General features: G+C 49.8%; 1 protein-coding gene across 1 annotated transcript; it reads right to left on the bottom strand.

The window, feature by feature from the left end:
- Positions 1–5,172: 5,172 nt before the first annotated feature.
- LOC105060026 (allene oxide synthase 1, chloroplastic) lies at positions 5,173–7,135 on the bottom strand. The gene has a single exon (XM_010943595.4). It carries the CDS (start codon positions 7,001–7,003, stop codon positions 5,444–5,446), a length of 1,560 nt encoding a protein of 519 aa, XP_010941897.1. The 5' UTR covers positions 7,004–7,135; the 3' UTR covers positions 5,173–5,443.
- Between the last annotated feature and the right edge of the window lie 14,781 nt (positions 7,136–21,916).

Below are 21,916 nucleotides of genomic sequence, written 5' to 3'. Positions count from 1 at the left end.
TTACTCCCAATCAAACAAGCCTTTGGAATTTCAAGGCCCATTTAGGTCTCCATGCATGTGCATCCAACGGCTTGAGAACTCAAGATATTTCAGAGGCTGTTTTGTGCTGATTAAAGAAGGGAGATCAAATGGTGGAGGCAGATTTAACCTCATACACGCCTAACCAAAAGCAAAGACATCCAAAATATTGAGGCTGCCACATGTCCATGTGGCCCATTTATATGAGGTGATCGCTACGTCTTGAATACAATAAGTATCTTCCTTGTGTTCATTACACCTGTCTTAGCCAAAGTTAGATGTGTAATTAATGTTTCACGAGTTATCGACTTTTCAACAAATCCAACAATTTGATCTCGTCTAGGATTTAATGGACTCACGATACGGTTAAAATTGGATCAAATATTAGCATATCCATATTTATTTTATCTGACGAATATAAATACGGATACGAATATTATTTAAATAAAAAAATTCATATCCATATTTATTTTAAATGAATACAGATATAATTCAGATATGAAAAATAAAGATATAATTATGGATATAATGTAGATAACTAAATTTTATAACTACTGAATCAAAGATATTACTAAATATATAATAAATCAAATTAATAATATATTTATATATTATATATTTTTTAAAAAATTTAATAAATACTATATAAAATTATATAGAATTATATGTATATTCGGATATTCAAATATGGATTGGATAGTTATTTATCTATATCCATATCTATTTTTCTTTGATAGATGTGGATACGAATACGGATATTAATCAAATTATGAAATTTTTATTTATATTCGGATTGAATAAATACAAAAATAGATCTAGATGGATAATATTAATATCACTTTCACCTCTAACTCATAAAAGTAAAACAAATCCCTTCAGCACTGAGGGTTAACTCACATGGCAGAGCAAATTGTATACACTAACATAATAGTCCAAATTCAAACCTTTGTTAGTTTGACCAATAAGAGGGTCACAAGTTGGCTGTGAAACTTTGTTGTTAGCTTATGAACTATGGGTGGCATATCACACCGGATGGAAGAAAAAAAGTTACAAATCGTTGCCTGTGGTTCTCAAAATTTTTCCTTATATGATCAGTCGATACAAACAAAAATCATATAAGGCAGGTACTAGAGAAAAAATTATGAAGTGGACTTCATAATTTATCATATTTCTTTTAAGACTAATCTTAAAGAATAAACCAAGACCTTTTTACTAATGGAATCATCAATCCTGTGATTATATATATATACATATATATATATATATATATATATATATATATAATTTTTTTTAATATATATTTTTTACTGATACATACTACATGGCTATATGATACATACTAAATAAATTAATCATCAAGCAAGTCAATATACACCTCCAAATAAATTGATACATAATTTTTAGAATATAGAGTTCACCAATACACGGTATATGGTCAAGTGATATACATTTAGCAAATTAGTCATATAGCAACTAATATATATTTTTAAATAAATTAATATATAATTTTTAGCATATTATATTTATCAATATACACTACATGGTATGATTATACACACTCATCGACTTCCTACCACATACTACAAGCTTCTTTGGTACATATCCAGTAGTAATCTAATATATATTTTCAGATAAAAAATATGTTCTGAAAACTGTGTATTGATTTTTTTAAAAATATATGTTAGATCATTGCTAGGTATATATCAAAAAAGCTTACAATATATAGCAAAACATCAATGAATATATATCCTCATGCCATTATGTACTGATGAGCATAATATTTTGAAAAATATTTATCAATTTACTTAGAGATATGCATTGCATTGTTAAAAATAACCATTTATTAAGTGTGTATCATCGGCTATATACTATATAATGATAAACTCCATATTCTGGAAACTACATACTGATATACCTAGAAGTGTGTATTGGCTCACTACTACGTATGTATCAAAGAAGCTTATATATGTATTAGAAGGTCAACGAATGTGTATCACCATATCATATAATGTGTATTGATGAATGTAATATTTTGGAGACTACGCATCAATTTGTTTGGTAGTATGTATTAGATTGCTAGATAACTAATTTACTAAGTATATATCATTTGGCCGTATATTGTATATTAGTGAACTCTATATTGTAAAAATTATATATCGATTTATCTAAAAGTATATATTGACTTACTTAATGATTAATCTACTTTGTGTGTATCATTTGGCTATATAATATATATCAATAAAATGCATACTATGAAAATAAAGAAAAAAAGAATATCATTCTTTTTTATTTTTAATTACAAGACTAAGGACTCTATTAGTATGTGGAGTCTTTGACTTTTAGATTTCTACTTTAAGATTAATATTAGAACAAATATGGCAAACTATGAAGTCCGTCTCATAATTTTTCTCTAGTGCCCGCCCCACATGATTTTTTGTTCGTGCAACTATATCTAGATCAACAACTGCCTCATATTTGATTGTATCATCGAAGTCACTTAAAACAGTGCCCCCGCCACCCCCCGTCCTCTGCGTGTGTGTGTGTGTTGGTGCGCAAATACGGGATGAAGGGTTTGTATCTATAAATATAGATCTAATCTAAACTATAATCCTATGATTTTACTAATGATACTGGTCAAACCTATGAATCTTATTGGATTTTCAATCTAATCATCCAAACAAGTGGTAACTTATTCATTTTTACATGAAAAAATTAGAGTAATACATGGAATGGATGCTCCAACATGATCGATCTATAAAAGAAACTCCAACTACAGTTTCCAATTACTTCACAAATATCTTAGATTTTATGGATACAAATACACCACAGACTCTAATCACTTCCTAAGATTCCAAGATTTTATGGGTTCTATATGCTAAACCTTCCAAAACTAGTTATTTAAACCACATATCAAGCAATCTATCGATCTAAATTTATTTTTAACCTTGAAATAAAGCTTTTTATCATTTATATGATCTTATTTTCCTTGATAAATTTTTGTGATCTGAATATTTTGTAGTTTCTTGATCTATAGAAATCCCCATGTTCTCAATTAATTACTGCTTGGTTAGTTTTGTGCTACATTTCTTAGCTAATGAATTACTCACGGATTGACAAAATAAACAAATTTTATGCCAATAAGTGGGAATATCATTTTATAATTTTGATGGTCTGGATGATTTGGGCTCTTACGATTAAATGGTTATTTAATTTGTTTCTTGGTCTAATATACATCACTTATTTATTTTTTATATTTTAAAAATATTTTATTGTTGCCATACAAATGAATGAGTTAACTCATCTACTAGTCCATTCAGATCAGTAGAAATCCAGTGGATCATGGTTCAAGTGGGTGAGTTTCCAAACAGAGGCTCCACTTGGCATTTGATTCTAATAAAATAGATGTCTTCAATATTTTTTCAGATGCAGCCAATAATTACTTCTAGCCCAGTTAGCTGCTCTCTCTTCCCTGTGAGCTTACCCATGGAGGAGGTTCATGTTCAAACCTTGGTTGTGGGTTGTGACCACATTATTACTCAAAAAACTTTCTTTCATACAATTTTGTGGATGACTTTTGAAACTGCTAGGATGAACCAAGCAGTTTAAAGAAAGAATTATGTCACCGCCGTCACTTCCTGTGGTTGGTTAGGCGGTCCCTCTCATCACACCTCACTCCTATGGCCGACCTTGGAGCATTATGGGAGGCTTTATGCTTATCAGCATCTGCAGGACCAAAAAATTTGGCTGAATGAGATTCCTTTGGATCACCAAGTCCATGGTAAGAGCAGAATGCTTTGCAAGACTTCCTCCACCCCTCAATTTTCAAAAAAATTATATCTTACATCATGCACACCATATGATGCCGGTGCACCACATCAATCGCAATCGCTCTTTTCTATAAACTATCAAGCACTCAGTGCACCTCTATAGGAACAAACAGTGCTTATGATTAATGTGGTACACCTTCATGTGGTACACACGATATAGAATATAATTTTTCTAATTTCTTTGCTTTTTTCTTTCTGAGTTAGCTATATCTTCCAAGTAGGCAACCAACCAACCTCTCCAATGAGCTATTTTGTGGGTGATGAGGTCTTCTCTAGTTTTTTTTTTTTATGCATATATAGTGCCGATCTTCAAGTTTTGAAGCTTTCAGCTGGTACATATTCATAAAAAAAAAAAAAAAAAAGTTTAGTTTGTATGATTGGATGTGCGCAGTATGTTGCAACGAAGTTTAACAAAACACGCAATATCTTGGAAAAGAGTAGTTTTATTTGGAAGTAATATTAAATCATATTATTTAGTTCTTGCTCGCAAAATAACTGGCAAGCCTAGACTATCCAAGCGGTAAAATGACGAATATGGTAGACAATTTTGGAATTAGTTTGTGGTGGTGGGGCTGCATGATAAATTGATGGAACCCGCTTTGCCAGTCTGCCACATGCATCCGAGAGGTACAATGATGAATGTTGCCTACCAGATCTGAAGTAATTTGTCATTGTGGGCATGCATGATGAACCATTCTTCTATAAATTAGCTGGCTTGAAACAGTGCACATGCGAACCAAAACTACAATGAGACAATTTTTCTCTTTTGCAAAGCCTGCTACCAGGGGAAACATTGCATTCAACTACTTTCTTATTTCAAGAAAATTGTTTCATGACACATGGGACCAACACAAACATAATATCTGATTGGTGCATATGGCAAAACTTACTAAGATTATTGCCTAAAGCATTTGTAATCACATCATTTTCAGATTTGATGTGCCAGAACTTTTCTTATTTTCAGCCATCCTTTGTCAGAATTAACATGTTTATAGAGAATGCACATGTTTTGATAATTTGTGATGCTAAAAATTTTTTAGAATTTAATCTGCCAATCTCTAGGAGTTAAAAATACCCGGCAATCTGAGATTTCGAGATAGCCTATTAACCCATAACCACTACCAGTAGTTTCATGTGCATAAACAAGTGCACAATACCATCATCATGCTACAAACTAATATTCTGCTCCTCTTCTTACCACAAAAAAAGAAAAAGTTTACATACTAATATCAAGTATTTTGCCAAACATAGTGTCCTACACTAATGATAAGCGCCATTCCACCAGCATTCACATATTTAACCACCTGCCAACACAAAGAATGAAATGTAGAGCTTGCAAAGGGGCCATCCAATATGATTGCAGGTTTAATTATAGAGACAATGACACATGATTAAATTATTTGATAATTTTAAGTTAAAAATTCAATAAACACGCATCTACTTCTGCAGTCGTTAATGGCGATCCTGCTTACATTTTTGCATCCTTTGCACGTGCATGGTGGAAGCGCCAATATCTCTGACCCGTCAACTAATCTTCCCGAAAACGCCCTCAAGACCAAACAAAAATGACCAACCAATCCCTCCGTGCCGCCGCCGCCTCAAAAGCTGGCTCTTTTCAACGATGTCAGCTTCACCGACGAGCCCAGCGCCGACGAGCCCACCTCGATCTCGAAGGAGTCGTAGCGGAGGAATAGCTCCACCACCAGCATCCGCGCCACCAGCACCACGAAGTCCTTGCCCGCGCACTGCTTGTTCTCCGTCGTCGGCGCCTCCGTCTCGGGCCCGTTCGACCACAGAACGTGGCGGAGCATCGCCTCCCCCGCCTCCCCGACGAACCGCTCCGCCACGAACTCCTCCGCCCGGTCGAACACCCTCGGGTCCTTGGTCGCGAAGGGCTGGTACCCGAAGAGCATCTCCCCGGCCCGCACCTCGAACCGGGAGTCGTGACTCTCCACCACCAGGTCTCGCTTCGCCCGCCCATACTGGAGCGGCACGGGGGGCTCGATCCGGAGCGTCTCGTACACCACCGACTTCATCAGCGGCATCGCCTCCATCGCCCTCATGCTCACCTCGCCGCCGTTGGCCCTCACCGCCGAGCGGATCTCGTCCGCCAGCCGGCCGTGGAGCCGCGCTCCGGCACGCCCCACCCACTTGATCAAGCTCGGGAACAGGATCTTCATCCCGCCGAAGGCGTTGAAGCTGGTAGCGAAGAGGATGTTGTGGACCGCCTCTGCTCTCGAGATCCCAAGCCGCTCCGCCTCATCCAGCGCCGGGCCCGCGAATTCCCGGAAGAAATCGGCGAGCCGGTTATAGTCGGCCCGGACCAGCGCTGGCGGGAGGCGGAAGGAATGGAGGAAGAAATCCTCTAAATAGTTGGGGAGGCCTAAAGTCAACAGGGGACCGAGCTGGAAGAGGACCCATTTGGTGATCAATTTGGGGCCGTCAAGGCCGAGCTTGGTCTCGACAGGATCCTTGCCTAGGAGCGATCTTGCGAGGAAATCGAAAGCCGCCTGGTCGTTGGCTTCCCCAAAGTCGGCCTTCCCCTTCTTGGCGAGCTCTGCTTCGAGAGTATCAAAGAGGGACCCAAAAGTCCGGCGGAACTCGGGGATGATGGCGTGGCGGCGGGAGGAGAGGAGGAAAAAGAGGAGCTTTTTGAGGGGGGCGTGGTTGGGCTCAGAGGGGTCGAGGTAGGAGAGCACGCGGTAGCCACCGGTGAGTTCGGTGGAAGGCATGAAGGTGCCTGTAAAGAGGTCGCGCTTCTCGACGAGGCCGGTGTCGAAGAGGACGGGGAAGCTGACGGCGTCGAGGAGGGCGACGACACGGGGGTCGGGGGCGACAAGGGGACCTGGGGGCATGTTGACTCGGAACACCGTTGACCCGTGCTGCCGGATCCGGGAGTTGAAGAACTCGTCGCGGCCCTCGAAGTAGAAGTAGTTGAGGCGGTCGCGAAGTGGGCCGATGAAGGGAAGCCCGTAGTCTCCGGGGATTTTCCGTAACGGGAGCTTGGAAGACGGCGAGGAGGAGGAGGGAGCTGCTGTAACAGGTTTTTCCGATACGGAAGCGGCAATACGGGTAGAGATCGGGCGGCGCGGGTTGATGCGAGTTTGATAGCGGCGCGGGATGGTGGGAGAGGAGAAGGAAAGGGAGGCGGAGGCCATTTTTTGTTCACTTGTTCTTCTTTCTTTTCTTTTCTCTTTCTTGGATCAAAGGGCGTATTATTGTTATTACAAAAGAAGAGGGGAGGTGAGGATCCGGCGGCACTCGCAGCGGTTGGGTTGGACGCAGAGAGGGTGGGGTAGTATTTGAGAGGGAAAAGATGGCTGGGCCACTGTTGTTGCCCAAAGCCGTGCAGCGACCGTGGATCGTGGATGGGAAACGTGCTTTTGATCGGCTGGGGTTTTAGACTTTGGATCCGCTGCAACATGAAAACTTTTATTACTCATGCACACGAATCATCGCGAAAGCACTCGTGGTTCGGGACGGACGCTCGAGCATTACGTGTAGCGCTCGGATACCCGCACCACTCTGCGATCCTCCCATCGAGGCATGCATCTCGGGCCAGCACGATCTTTGAAGCCCTGCGTGTGTCGCGCCGGGATCCGAAATGTAGCTAAACTTTCCGCCGGCTTGGCGGAGGGGACGCGCGCCGAGGTTGCTCAGTTGGTGGCGGTAAAGCGAGGGGGAAGGTGAGAGCTGGTCGGTGCGAGCACGAAACACGGCAGCTTGTGAGTAAACGCACAACACGTGTCCGTCAGGTGTCAGCACGCGGGAGCCGCGGCCGAGAGCCGGTCTTTGGCACCGAGTGGAACCGGCCAGAGTGGACGTAAACGGATGGGTCCAATTTGGGGACTACAACCGACGTAAGAAGCCTGGGGGTTAGTCTCGTTTGAGAAAGATTTAGTCTTTGTGACGGATCTGAATGGGGTGGAGGAACGGTGATGTCAAAGCCACGAGGGGGAAAAGTATACGGAGGGAGTACCTTTTGGACAAAGGCCTTATGTTTAGAAGCTATATGTCAACCCTCAGAATTGAGCCATGGTCCCATGGAAAACGCTTTTGGAATGCAGGATTTCAAGCAGCGTGTGGAAATGTGATTCCATTCGTTGGTCGCATTTCAACACATTGTGAATGAGCAGTCGAACACATTGAGCTCATGCATTGATCGCTAGACGGGTAAGAGTAGCCTTTATTGAGCTAGTGGGAAGTCGTCTAGAAAAGTAAAGAGATGGGAAAAGTCTGATGTGCCGCGTGTAGCGCTGAGTGTTCCACCGTGTTTAGTTTGGATAAAAGGAGCTAAGGATAAGAAAGACTTGTTTTAGCCACTTATTCTAATGGTCATTTCACTATGATATTTAATGAAGTTATGTATGTGTGTTGTTGCGGCCAATCGCCTCGTCGCCCGATCGCCGGGAAGCGTGCACCTGCAAGAGGAAGTCCGCACTGACCGGAGGCGGCTCCGGCGGGGACCCTCCGACGGTCAAGTCAGAGAGGTGACTGGGCAACAGTGAAATGCAGACAGAGAGCTCTGAGAAAGAGAAGAGGAAGAGAGAGAGAGGAGCGAGCCTGCGTATGCGGGAGAGACGGGGGGATCGATCCTTTGCACTGTTGCCTTCCCCGGTATATATAGTGGAGCACGGTATGGCGCCGTCATTAATGGCGCGGACAAGTGAGGAACTGTCAACTCACTGTAGACTGTCAGAGCCGCCGTGAAAATGTCATGTCGCCGCGTAGCCGTCTAATCACCAGGGTTGACCCGGCTCTCGGCGGGACAATGCCCCTAGGTAACTGTGCCGCATGTCCGTGTCAGAGCTGACAACGTCTGGCGGCCGTACGATGGTTGGTGGAGTCGGCCGACCCAAGGTCGGTGGCCAGCAAAGTGGCGTCGGACTCCTCCGTCGGTCGGCGAGCTTCGTGTGGGTCGGCTACCGGACCTCTGGGTTTAGTCGGTCGGGAATGGACCGTGGAATGGCCGTAGTTAGCCGCTGATGGCGTCCGACGGCCTGTCGCCCGACCGTAGTTAGCCGCTGATGGCGTCCATCGGCCTGTCGTCCGACCTACGATCGGCCAGTCAGAGTCGTCCGTTGGGCCGTTGGCTAGTCGGTCGGGCTGCCAGCCGGTCGGGCCCTCCGATAGTCGGTCGGTCGGTCGGGCCGCCAGCCGGTCGGGCCCTCCGATAGTCGGTCGGTCGGTCGGGCCGCCAGCCGGTCGGGCCCTCCGATAGTCGGTCGGTCGGTCGGTGGGTATCCCCCAACAGTTGCCCCCCTCCACTCCTAAGTCGGGTGGAGAGCTGGCCGATGCCTTCATTCGGGTAGCAAGACCGGACGACTAGGAGTGGATTTGTCGCATATGCAGATCCGACCGTACCGCCGGCTGATCCGTTGTCAGACACCTCACGAATCCCAAGGGATCCGAACGTCTAGTCGATGCTAGAAGTCGTGCCGGCGTCCGGTGTCAGACGCCGCGTCTTGTCGTCGTCAGTCGTCACGTCGGTGTCAGAAGATCGGGTGCCGGACGATACGGCGTCAGTCGATCGGATATTCGGCACCGATCGCGGGTGAGGCGTCCCATCGGGAACGCGGACCGGCGCGGGCGGCCGACTGCGGAGCCAACCCCCGCGCGTCGCGTGTCAAGGTGGTTGGCTGGCGCCCGCTCCGGCATTTAATGCGGGCGGTGCGGGCGTCCCGGGACGAAGCGCGCCGAATCCTCAGCCAACCGGCGGGCGTCACGCGTCGCGCATCTGGAGGTCTTTGGTCGGCGCGGGAGCATCTCGGCCGTCGGTTGGCCCTATATATATAGGACCTCCCGGACCCTGACCCACATTTGCCATTTGCTGGGGGAAACTCTGTCCGGGCGATTTCTCGGTCGTCGCGGGCAGAGCTCTTCTCTACTTCCGGAGGGTCCATCGGTTCGTGGTCCTCCTTCCCCCTCTTCCTTCCTTTCTTCTCTTTCTCCTCTTTCGGTCCCTGCACAATGACCAGGAAACCGACTCAGGGAGCTCGGTCGGGGAACCCGACCGACGACACCCGATCGGCTCCGGAAGATGAGGCCTCCTCGCTTTCGGGGCCGAACGTCGATCAGCTTCGGGAGCACTATCGCATCCCGGAGCAGTTTCGGCTCTCTGCTCCAGGGGCCGACGGTCGGGTCAACAACCCTCCGCCTGGCGACCTGGCGCTGTATGTCGAAGACCTTCGCGCGGGTCTTCGGCTCCCGATTCCGGAGTTCGTCCGGAATCTGCTTGATTACTACGGACTCTGTCCGGCGCAACTGGCGCCGAACTCTGTCCGGCTAATCATTTCTTTCGCGCTGTTGTGTCAGCTCTTGCCGACCAACCCCCGCGTTTCCCTCTTCCGGGCCTTTTTTGTGCTCCGACCCCACCCTAAAGCCCGAGGGTGGTGGCTCTTCAACCCCCGGAAGGGTCTTGCTTTCATAACCGGTCTTCCATCGTCCATTCATGGATGGAAGAACCAGTTTTTCTTTGTTTCCTCTACCTCCTCTTGGGGCTTTCCTTCTCGCTGGGGTGTACCCCGAACTGAGGCCAACGACAACAGTCGGGTCGATGTGGACGACCGGGAGGACTTCCACCGACTCAAAGACATGTCGGTCCCGAAGCAGAGGGAGCTTGTTACCGAGCAAGCTCTCTATGATGCTGGCCTGAGTCTGGTCCCCCGAATAGGTATCGCCCGATCCCCCAGCTTTTCTTTCTGTTCGGCTTTAGGGTAGTTCTGGTTCGGCCTTTGACATTGGTCGGTTTTGCAGGGACACCGCCGAGGATGAGGCCGACCGATGCCGAGATTCGTCAGTTTGCCACCGCGAGGAAGAGGCCAGCGTCGGGGGCTGGCCCTTCACGCCCTTCCAAGAGACCAGCCCCGGTCCTGCCGACCGTGGAAGCGTCGGCGACCGAGGGGTCGGAGCCGATCATAGCCCTCGCGGCTCCGACTGTCCGAGTCGAGGAGAGGCCGACCGAGGAAGTGGCCGAAGGAGTGTCGGCGGTTTTGCCGCCGCGGGTGGAGCCGGATGTCGTTCGGGAAGCCGAACATCGTCCGGAGGCATCCGCTGGCGCAACGGGGGGCGCCGGGTCGAACTCCAGCGTCCCATCGCTGCCAGCCCCGTCGGTCGGGGCAGCTGATCGGGGGAAAGCCCCGATGGAGCCCTCGGAGGAGGAGAGATCAATGCCCCCCAGCGCATACTACCCTGAGGGTGCATCGGCCTTGGCCGACCACAACCTTGCGAGGAGGTTGTGCCAGGGGATCCTCCTTCCTACCGACGTTCAGTCGTTGCGGTCTCGGCAGGTGACCGAGATGCTGTCGCGGTTCTACCCGATAATGGTGGAGGTAAGCTTCGCGTCCCCTTTTTTCTTAGAAGAATTTTTGCTTGCCACATAATTCTGACAAAGCTTTTTTCCGTCCGCAGCTGATCTTCACCATGTCCGAGTTGGAGGCCGGATACCGAAGGTTCGGCGACGTTCGGGCAGCCTTTAAGGAAAGGTCGGCGGCGGCCGAGGCCGAAAGAGTGAGGCTGGTCGACCAACTGCAGGAGTCGGTCGACCGGGAGGCCAAGTTGACGGACGAGGTCTCCCGGCTTATGGCCGAACTGAAGTCGGCCAAGAAGGAGGCCAAGCACAAAGGTCGGGTCGTGCGTCGTCTTCGACGCGAACAGGACGGTGCCACCTCCGAACTCCAAGGGGAACGCGAGCAACTTCGGGCCAGCCTGGGGAAGCTCGCGGAAGCCGAAGAGGATTTGTCCATCGCCCAGATCGACGCCGAAATTGCTAGGGCCGAGGCGGAGTTGGCGAGGGAGGAGCTGGCCCACACTGAGGACGAGGCACGGTCGGCGAGGGAGTCGGCCGATCGTGCGGTTGAGGACTTCCGGGCCTCCGACCGATACAAGGAGGAGATGCTTGAGTCGGGCTTCGCCTCCTACCGGGTCGGGTTCGAGGACGGTCGGGATGCCGTCCGTGCCTTGTACCCGGAGGTGGACGTCAGCCGAGTCGTCCCGCTACTCGCCGAAGAGGAGAGAACCGAAGAGGAGGCCGACCATCTGTCGGGAGGCGTCATCCCAGCGGAGGAAGCAGTCCCGGAGCAGGAGCCGACCGAAGGTCCCTTGCCGACTGAAGGACATCCTCCTGCCGTTGACCCAGCGTCGCTTACGGTCGAGACGCCGATCCTTCCCGATCCTCCGTCGGTCGAAGAGATGAACCAGGACGAATGATCGGTCCAGCCGACCGTCTTCCTTTTGTTTCTTCTTGAAAACACATGTAATCGGGCTTCGGCCCGACTTTGTAATTTCCTTTGATCAATGAATGAAATTGTCTTTTCTTGTCTTTTGTTTGAAATGTCTCTTATTGCTGTAATGTCGAACCTTAGTTACCAACTTAGAGAAGTCGCCAACTCGGGTAAGTCGGTAGGACTTAACCGGCTTGCACAGCTCCGAAGTAGCTTGTGTCCCGACTTTAGGTCGGCTTTCGATAATTATAGTCGCCAACTCGGGTAAGTCGGTAGGACTTAACCGGCTTGCACAGCTCCGAAGTAGCTTGTGTCCCGACTTTAGGTCGGCTTTCGATAATTATAGTCGCCGTTCGGGCGCATCTGCTAAGTCGGGAGCCGACCGAACCTGGTAAAGGTTCGGCAGCCGGACCTCCGTAGATGCCTTAGTCAATCATCGTCCGGAGCAGTGTCGGGGGCACGATAGTAAGTCGGGTCCCCATGCTCTTGCGTCGGGTTTCATGTCCTTTGACAGACGGTGGCGAGCCGAGTGTCGTTCAGCCGGCCGTAGGTCGGTCGGCGAGTAGTGGGTGCGACTAAGGTCGCATCATGTGATAGACGGTGGTAAGCTGAATATCCCTCGACCGGCCGTAGCCTGGTCGGAAGTCGCGGCAATAGCCGCGTGGGCCTTTAGCCTTTCTTCGGTCGGGGCCCGATCGGCCAGTCGGCCGAAGGATTCTGCCCGAAAATTCGACCGTAGAAGGAGTATGAACTCCCGTCATCGTGGATGCATCGGTCCGTGTAAGGGGCCGACGTGTCGTTGGTGCCAGGTCCGCGTCGATGCGTCGGGGCTGAGCGCCGATCAGTAGTCGAAGAGTTAGAACTCCGATTTTTCAAACTGAACATGTATTCCGACAATTGAATTACAGAATTCACTGGCAATACAGCTTCAAGTTGTCGGCGTTCCAAATCTGGAGAATGGTTTTTCCCTCAAGGGTCTCCAGCCGGTAGGCCCTCGGCCCGAAGGTGTCAGCAACCTTGTAGGGTCCTTCCCAGTTGGGAGCCAACTTCCCTTGGTCCAAGGGCTTCGACACCTCCGCCTTCCTCAAGACTAGGTCGCCAGGCCTGAAGAGCTTTGGTCTGACCTTGGCGTTGTAGCACCGGGCGACCCTCTGTCGGTATGAGGCCATTCGGATTTGAGCCTCATTTCGCAGTTCGGGGAGAAGGTCAAGGTCGGCCCTCCGGCTTTCGGAGTTGTCCGGCTCGCGGTACTGCTCGACCCTTGAAGATGGCAGGCCAATCTCGAGCGGGATCATGGCTTCCGTCCCGTAGGCCAAACTGAACGGCGACTCTCCAGTTGGGACGCGGGGGGTCGTTCGGTAAGCCCACAGGACGGAGCCCAGCTCGTCGACCCAGAGGCCTTTGGCTTCGTTCAGTCGGGTCTTGAGTCCATGGAGCAGGGTTCGGTTCGTCACCTCAACCTCGCCGTTGGATTGTGGGTGCCCGACTGAAGTTAGTCGATGACGGATGTGGAACCTGGCGCAGAAGTCCTTGAAGTCTTGGTTGTCGAATTGCCGTCCGTTGTCGGTGATGATGGTGTGCGGCAATCCGAACCTGAAGATGATGGACTTTTGGACGAAGTCCTCCATCTTCCGCTCGGTGATCTGCGCCAAGGGCTCGGCCTCGACCCACTTCGTGAAGTAGTCGATGGCGACAATGATGAACTTCCTCTGGCCTGACGCCGGTGGGAAGGGGCCGAGAATATCGACTCCCCACTGAGCGAAGGGCCATGGAGCGACAATGGGAGTGATTTGGCTGGCCGGTTGGTGCTGAATATTGGCATACTTCTGGCATGGCTCGCACCTTCGGACCAACTCTGCCGCATCCTTCCTCATGGTCGGCCAGTAGTAGCCCTGTCGTAAGACCTTGAAGGCTAAGGACTTGCCCCCCAAGTGATTCCCACAAATTCCTTCGTGAACCTCTCGGAGGGCGTAGTCAGCGTCGGTCGGTCCCAAGCACCTGAGCAGAGGGAGGGAGAACGACCTCTTGTAGAGTCGGCCGTCCATGATCACATATTGCGACGCCGACCATCGGAGTCGCTTGGCCTCCGCGGGATCCTCGGGACTGGTCCCGTCGGACAGGTACCGGACGATCGGGTCCATCCAACTTGGTTCAGACGTCAGCTGCTGTACTTCTTCGACCCGATCGATGCTCGGCTGTTGGAGGTTTTCGACAAACGTCCGACCCAAAGAATCATAGGCCGACGTTGCCAATCTGGAGAGAGCATCGGCACGGGCGTTCTCCGTCCTGGGGATGTGGGAGATCTCGAAATGCTCGAGGCGGGCCACGAGATCCTTTACCTTCTTAAGATACTTGATCATGGTCGGATCTCGTGCCTCGAAGTCGCCTTTGACCTGCCCCACGATTAGCTGAGAGTCAGAGAATGCCCGGAGGCTGTCGACGCCCAGTTCCTTCGCCATCCTCAAGCCCGCGAGGAGTGCCTCGTATTCGGCTTGATTGTTGGAGGCCTTGAAGTCGAACCAGAGGGCGTATTCGGTGACTACCCCATCCGAGTTCGTGAGCAGGAGCCCGGCCCCGCTTCCCTGAGCGTTGGAGGCTCCGTCGATGTGGAGTACCCATGTGGAGATCGGGTCTGGCTCAGAGACCGAATCTCGTCCCGGGCCTTCAGCTCCCGACCTTCGGTCGGTCGTCGGGCATTCAGCGATGAAGTCGGCCAGGACCTGAGCCTTCAAGGCAGGCCTCGGTCGGTACTGAATGTCGAACTCGCTAAGCTTCATTGCCCACTTAGCGAGTCGTCCGGATGTGTCGGGTCGGCGCAGTACGGCCCTCAGGGGCTGGTTGGTGAGTACCACGATGGCGTGGGCCTGGAAGTATAGTCGGAGCCGTTGCGCGGAGACGGTCAGGGCGAAGACCATCTTTTCCGTCTCCGAGTATCTGGCTTCGGCGCCGTGGAGCACTTTGCTGGTGTAGTAGATGGGCTGATGGGTTCGGCACTCGTTTTCCCGAACGAGCACCGAACTGATCGCCTCAGAAGATGTGGCCAAGTAGAGATACAAGGTCTCCCCGACCTGCGGCTTTACGAGCAGCGGCGGGGAAGCCAGGTACCTTTTCAGGTCTTCAAAGGCCTGTTCGCATTCATCCGACCAAGAGAAACCGTTCGCCTGACGCAGGGTCTTGAAGAACGGGAGGCACCTTTCAGCTGATCGGGAAATGAATCGGCTAAGAGCGACGATTCTTCCGTTCAGTTGTTGGACCTCCTTCTTGGTGTTCGGATGACGCATGTCGAGGATCGCCTTTATCTTCTCAGGGTTGGCCTCGATCCCTCTCTGAGAAATGAGGAATCCGAGGAACTTCCCCGAGGTCACCCCGAAGGCGCATTTGGTTGGGTTGAGCTTCATTCGGTGTCGTCGAAGGGTGCGGAAGGTCTCCTCGAGATCCTGAACATGGTCCGGGATCTGCGTGCTCTTTACCAGCATGTCGTCCACGTATACCTCCATGTTACGCCCGATCTGGTCTTTGAAGACCTTATTGACGAGTCGCTGGTAGGTGGCGGGGCATTCTTCAATCCAAAGGGCATCACCCGATAACAGTAGAGGCCCTTGGGGGTCACGAACGCGGTTCGCTCCTCGTCTTCAGGCGCCATCCGGATCTGATTGTACCCGGCGAAGGCGTCCATGAAGCTGAGCAGTCGAAATCCGGACGTCGCATCCACCAGCTGGTCGATCTTCGGGAGTGGAAAACTATCCTTCGGGCATGCTCGGTTGAGGTCGGTATAGTCGATGCAGATCCTCCATTTCCCGTTGGCTTTCTTGACCATGACGACATTGGCGAGCCAATCGGGATATGTGGATTCCCGAATGAAGCCTGCTTCGAGCAGCTTGTCCACTTCTTCGTCAATGGCCTTCTGCCTTTCTGGGGCGAAGGACCTTTTCTTCTGCCTCACCGGCTTCATTGTCGGGTCGATGTTGAGTCGGTGAGTAATTGTTTCTGGAGGGATGCCCGACATATCTGCTGCCGACCATGCGAATATGTCGGCGTTGGCCGTCAGCAACTCCGCCAGTCGGTGGCGTTCGGTGTCGGGCAATTGAGACCCGACCCAAACTTTTCTGTCGGGATTTTCTCCTACCGGGATCGCCTCGAGCTGCTCGGCCGGCGAACCCCGCTCTTCCTCCTCCCGTTGATCCAGTTTGTCGATTGTCAGGGGATCCTTTGTCTCGTCGCATTGGGCGGAGATTTGGAAGCATCGTCGGGCGAGCTGTTGATCTCCGCGCATCTCTCCGACTCCGTTTTTGGTCGGAAATCGAACAAGAAGATGGTACGTCGAGACGATCGCCCTGAGGGCGTTCAGTCCGGGTCGCCCGAGTATGGCGTTGTAGGCCGAAGGAACTTGGACGACCGCGAAAATGAGGGAGATCGTTCTTTGCCGTGGTTCGGTACCGACCGTCACGGGCAGGGTGATTTCTCCTTCTGTCGTGACGGTGTCTCCGGCAAAGCCGATCAAGGGGGTGGAGATCCCACTAAGTCGATCAGTCGGTAGTCGCATTCGGGAGAAGGTCGAGTAAAACAAAACATTTGTCGAACTTCCATTATCAACAAAAATTCGTTTTACATCATAGTTGGCTATTGTTGCCGACACAACAACAGCGTCGTCGTGGGAAGTCTGGATGCCCCGAACGTCGTCTTCCGAGAAGGTAATCACATCGTCCGGGCGTGGCTTTTTCGTCGGCTCCCCCCCTGTAGACGTCCCCGATCCCAGCCGCTTGGAGATCATGTTGATGACTCCAGCCGTCGGCTGGTTAGTCGGCGCCTCTTCAGTCGGCTGGGGGCGTCGATCGGCAGTCGGTCGGGTCGGCGGACCCTTTCGAAATTTGCCGAGATACCCCCGGTGGATGAGATTTTCGATCTCATCTTTCAACTGGATGCATCGCTCGGTGTCGTGGCCGTGGCTCCGATGGAACCGGCAGTACTTCCGATGGTCGAGGCCCTTTGCCTTCAGAGGCGGAGGCCGTCGCAGGTATTCTTCCCCTTCGATCTCCATCAGGATCTGCGCGCGGGGAGCGGAGAGAGGAGTGTAGGAGTCATACCTGGGACGCACCGGCCTCGGGGTCTGTCGGCGAGGTGATTTTTGGATCTGTCGGGGTGGAGAAAGCCGACTATTGGCCGGGGGCCTGCTTGGTTCGGCGGGCTCCCGACCCTTTCTTCGCTTCTCCTTCGGACCTCTGGGCTCGACCAAGCGTCGGTCGGACGCTCCTTCGTCCGCGCACATATACTTGTACGCGCGCTCCAGTAGTTCGGCGTATGTTCGGGGGAGGGTCTTGTCCAGAGAATAAGTAAACCGGGACGACCTCAGGCCCCGCTTCATGGCTGAAACCGCCATGTCTTCGTTGAGGTCCCGGACCTCGAGCGTGGCCGCGTTGAAACGCGCCACGAAGTGTCGGAGCGTCTCGTTTTCCCCCTGCTTGAGGGAGAAAAGGCTATCCGACGTTCGCGGCGGCTTTCGGCTGGTGCTGAAATGGGCCACGAACGAGTGCTCGAGCTGCGCGAAGGAATGGACACTGCCCGATCGAAGACCGGAGTACCAAGCCCTGGCAGCCTTGCGAAGTGTGGCGGGGAAGCCGATGCAAAAAAGAGCGTCGGTTGCCCCTTGAATCGTCATGAGAGCTTTATAGCTCTCGAGGTGGTCGACTGGGTCGGTGGAGCCGTCGTATGGCTCCACGTTCGGCATTTTGAACCGACTGGGAATCGGCTCATCAAGGACCAGTCGAGAGAGAGGCTGGGCGGTCTGGAAGTCGACGTCGTTCGAAGACTTCTGGCCGTCCATCTGCAGTTGGGCGAGCCGGCGGTCGATCTCCTCGAACCGTCGCTCGTAGTCGTCCGCTCGTCGATGCTGGGAGACCCCAGGGGTGGAGCCTCCGGAGGATTCTGAAAGAGAGGCCGACGGTGTGCGCGGCCGCTTTTCCTTCCTCGCCCGTTCCAACGGGGAAGGAGAGGGCCGCTGAGACCGTCGGTCGTCGCGCCGTGGTCGCCCCTCCTCCTCTCCGTGGGAGCGCTGTTGAGAGCGCTCGCATGGAGGCGACAGGGGTCGGCGCGGCCGTCGGCGGCTGCTCCTGGAAGGCATAGGTCGGGCCGCCGGTTGTTGCTGGAGGCTTTTGACTGCGTCGGTCAGTACGGTCATCTGCCGTACGATGGCCGCAATCTGGGCCTCCGTGGTCACTGCAGGGCGCGGAGAGCTAGGCTCCGCCGCCGGTGGTGGTGGGGAGGCTTCTTCCCGACGGGAAGAGCGCCTGGCCGACCCAGTGACTCTCGATCGTTGAGCTCTTGTCTTTGTCATGCTGCTCCCCCCTACCTGGCGCGCCAATCTGTTGCGGCCAATCGCCTCGTCGCCCGATCGCCGGGAAGCGTGCACCTGCAAGAGGAAGTCCGCACTGACCGGAGGCGGCTCCGGCGGGGACCCTCCGACGGTCAAGTCAGAGAGGTGACTGGGCAACAGTGAAATGCAGACAGAGAGCTCTGAGAAAGAGAAGAGGAAGAGAGAGAGAGGAGCGAGCCTGCGTATGCGGGAGAGACGGGGGGATCGATCCTTTGCACTGTTGCCTTCCCCGGTATATATAGTGGAGCACGGTATGGCGCCGTCATTAATGGCGCGGACAAGTGAGGAACTGTCAACTCACTGTAGACTGTCAGAGCCGCCGTGAAAATGTCATGTCGCCGCGTAGCCGTCTAATCACCAGGGTTGACCCGGCTCTCGGCGGGACAATGCCCCTAGGTAACTGTGCCGCATGTCCGTGTCAGAGCTGACAACGTCTGGCGGCCGTACGATGGTTGGTGGAGTCGGCCGACCCAAGGTCGGTGGCCAGCAAAGTGGCGTCGGACTCCTCCGTCGGTCGGCGAGCTTCGTGTGGGTCGGCTACCGGACCTCTGGGTTTAGTCGGTCGGGAATGGACCGTGGAATGGCCGTAGTTAGCCGCTGATGGCGTCCGACGGCCTGTCGCCCGACCGTAGTTAGCCGCTGATGGCGTCCATCGGCCTGTCGCCCGACCTACGATCGGCCAGTCAGAGTCGTCCGTTGGGCCGTTGGCTAGTCGGTCGGGCTGCCAGCCGGTCGGGCCCTCCGATAGTCGGTCGGTCGGTCGGGCCGTCAGCCGGTCGGGCCCTCCGATAGTCGGTCGGTCGGTCGGTGGGTATCCCCCAACATGTATGAAGCATATGTGATTGCAAATCAAATTGGATGAGATCAAGCAAAGGAGGGGAAAAACCCAATTAAGCACACGCAGTTAGCGATATGACTGAGTGCACAGATGCTAGAGGTCCAGCTGAGGAAGGGGGGACAGATATGCACCCATAAAGGTGGTGGGGATAGGAGAAATAAAGGATATACAACAGCCAAGAATCTCCATGTATTGTTGTGGAAGGGTCTAGCAAAACAGTATTCAACTTGGACTATCGAACAAATTCACATTCAATGTAGTTTGGATATCAAAGACTCAATCATTTGTACGACGCCGGTGGTTGCAATTATCCAACATCAAAGGTGATAGATGACAGCTTGCACCCACTTTCACTATTAGCATGAAGCTGATCGATTGCCAATTACTTGTTAGTCAATACAATATCGCAAATCCAATGATATATTTAGGCAGGTGTTCTTAAATTCATAGTTGAATTAAAGCCAAACTGTAAAAACTCAGTTAGATTAAGTTAAATGTGATTAGGAGTAGTAACCAATGAACACGTACCTGACATGGTTTGGTACGAAATGAGCCATGTATATGAAATCAAAATATCAAATGCAATTTTCAGGTCATCCGGAATTGGACAAATTAACTTCAACCAAGAAAGCCTCTGTCTTGAATCTATAAAGATCTCCCGATCTTATAATATTTGAAGCAGGTACTATACTCTTGTGTTGATACAAGAGACTTGGATTCAATGCTGCCCTTATTTTAATTTCTAGCCAGACTTCCATGTTGGTTCTGATGAAAGAAAAAAAAAAAACAGCGAGAGAGAGAGAGAGAGAGATTTACAGTTCCATTTTTTTATCCATATATGTAATTTTTAGTTACATTTTTTTGAGTTTTTTTATTTGTTTGGTAACCTTTCATAGAATAATCAAAAGACTCGTAAGAATGTCTTGAACAATCTTGTACTATTGTTTTTGTCGATGTAGATTGTTGATTTTACAAGTTTTCGCTATCAAGCTAATTCTAATTTCACTAATTGGTGATAATTCTAATGGATGATCTTGATCACGTTGATTCTTGCAAGTTGCTTATTGAATTCTTTATGATGATGCTAATTGACCTTAACATGATAATGTCAATTCATGTAAGTCCCCAATTGAAAACTAGCTGCTCTTTATCTTTAATAAAAGCGATGTCACAACTTATTTGCCCTTAAGTTTGTAGGCATCACCATCCACTTTAATAAGATATATATAATATCTTATTATATATACAATACTTTACCAAAAATAAAAAAAAAGATATATATAATAGGGTTATTGTTTAAATAAGCTACATGATTAACATTCTTACTTAATTTGGCTATATGCGTTGTCACACGTGAAGCCACAACAAGTTACCAAAATAATTAAATATATCAATTTACAAGTTGAGAATCTAGTTTAAAAAATAATAATTAAAAATGATTGGCTTCCATCACCACTTGATATATGTTTTACTTTCATTTTGCAATGTGATATGTCTAAGTTAAGCTCCTATCCGCGATTCTTTAAGCTTGATACAGACACATGCTCATAGATCCTTTTTTAAACCATGCTCATTAACCAAACCAAGCCACAAGGAGTGCAGCTTCTATAGTTATCCAAAGAAATCTTCTTGAGGTTCTCATTTGACAACGTGTTAGCAATTGTAATCTAATCACCTCTTTTCCTACTTTGTTTAGTCTAGTTTTGTCATAGAACAACATACGATGTACATGGGAATGTTATCATAAACAATTCACCACCAACCCTATATGTTATCAGACAAGCAACACCCTACAAACCCTATTTGGTCATACCCAAAAAAAAAAACCCTATTTGGGCATTTTGCTTGGATTATTTCAAATAAAATCTACTCAGCTTAGAATTCACAGTTAATAATAAAAAAGTTTTTGTCATCCTGATTTCTATGGCCTTGTTCATCCAACATAAGAAATGTCATTTGTTAAGCTCATCAAGCCGCGATCACTTTTTTTTCTATTTATTATCTTCATGTTTTCCTAATAGGTGTGCTTCAAGCAAATTATGGAGCACCTTTCTTGCTAGTTTCGAAGCTTTGATGCAAAGTCCTGCATGTAATCTTGAAAGCTTGTTATCAAAACACTGACAAACGGGAGTACAAGTTCCTAATGGCCCAGAAACAATTCAGAATGCAACACATTAAACCTGTGGCATCACAGGCAAACAGAACCCACACTTGAAACAAGAAGTTCCATCTGTGGATCTGAATCTAGTTCAACCTAGATCCAATCTGAATTAACTTCAGGTTTAAGGTTTATAGTTTCAAATACAACATATCCCCTTCACAGATCATGGACTGCAGTTTTCATATGCACGATCCATTATGATCCTATGCCGTACATATGATTGGCCAGCATAGTGATGGCGCATATTGCTTGTGGGTCCATGCTCAACACCCATGGCATGGGTTCATCATGCACATGGCCACACAATGTGGGCACAAACCATTGACATCTGATATAAATTATGGACCCTTTTGCAGGTAGCTCAAGCTTTTTGGTTTCAAGTGGTTGGTTGATATGGTACTAAGGTGTCCCCTTCCATGATAACTTAAAAACTTTTAGGATCTAGTGATTGGTTAACTCAAAGCACAAGCCACTCTTTGA

Source organism: Elaeis guineensis, chromosome 6, assembly GCF_000442705.2.
Source record: "Elaeis guineensis isolate ETL-2024a chromosome 6, EG11, whole genome shotgun sequence".
Lineage (NCBI taxonomy): Eukaryota > Viridiplantae > Streptophyta > Magnoliopsida > Arecales > Arecaceae > Elaeis > Elaeis guineensis.
This window is presented reverse-complemented; position numbering and strand designations above follow the sequence as displayed.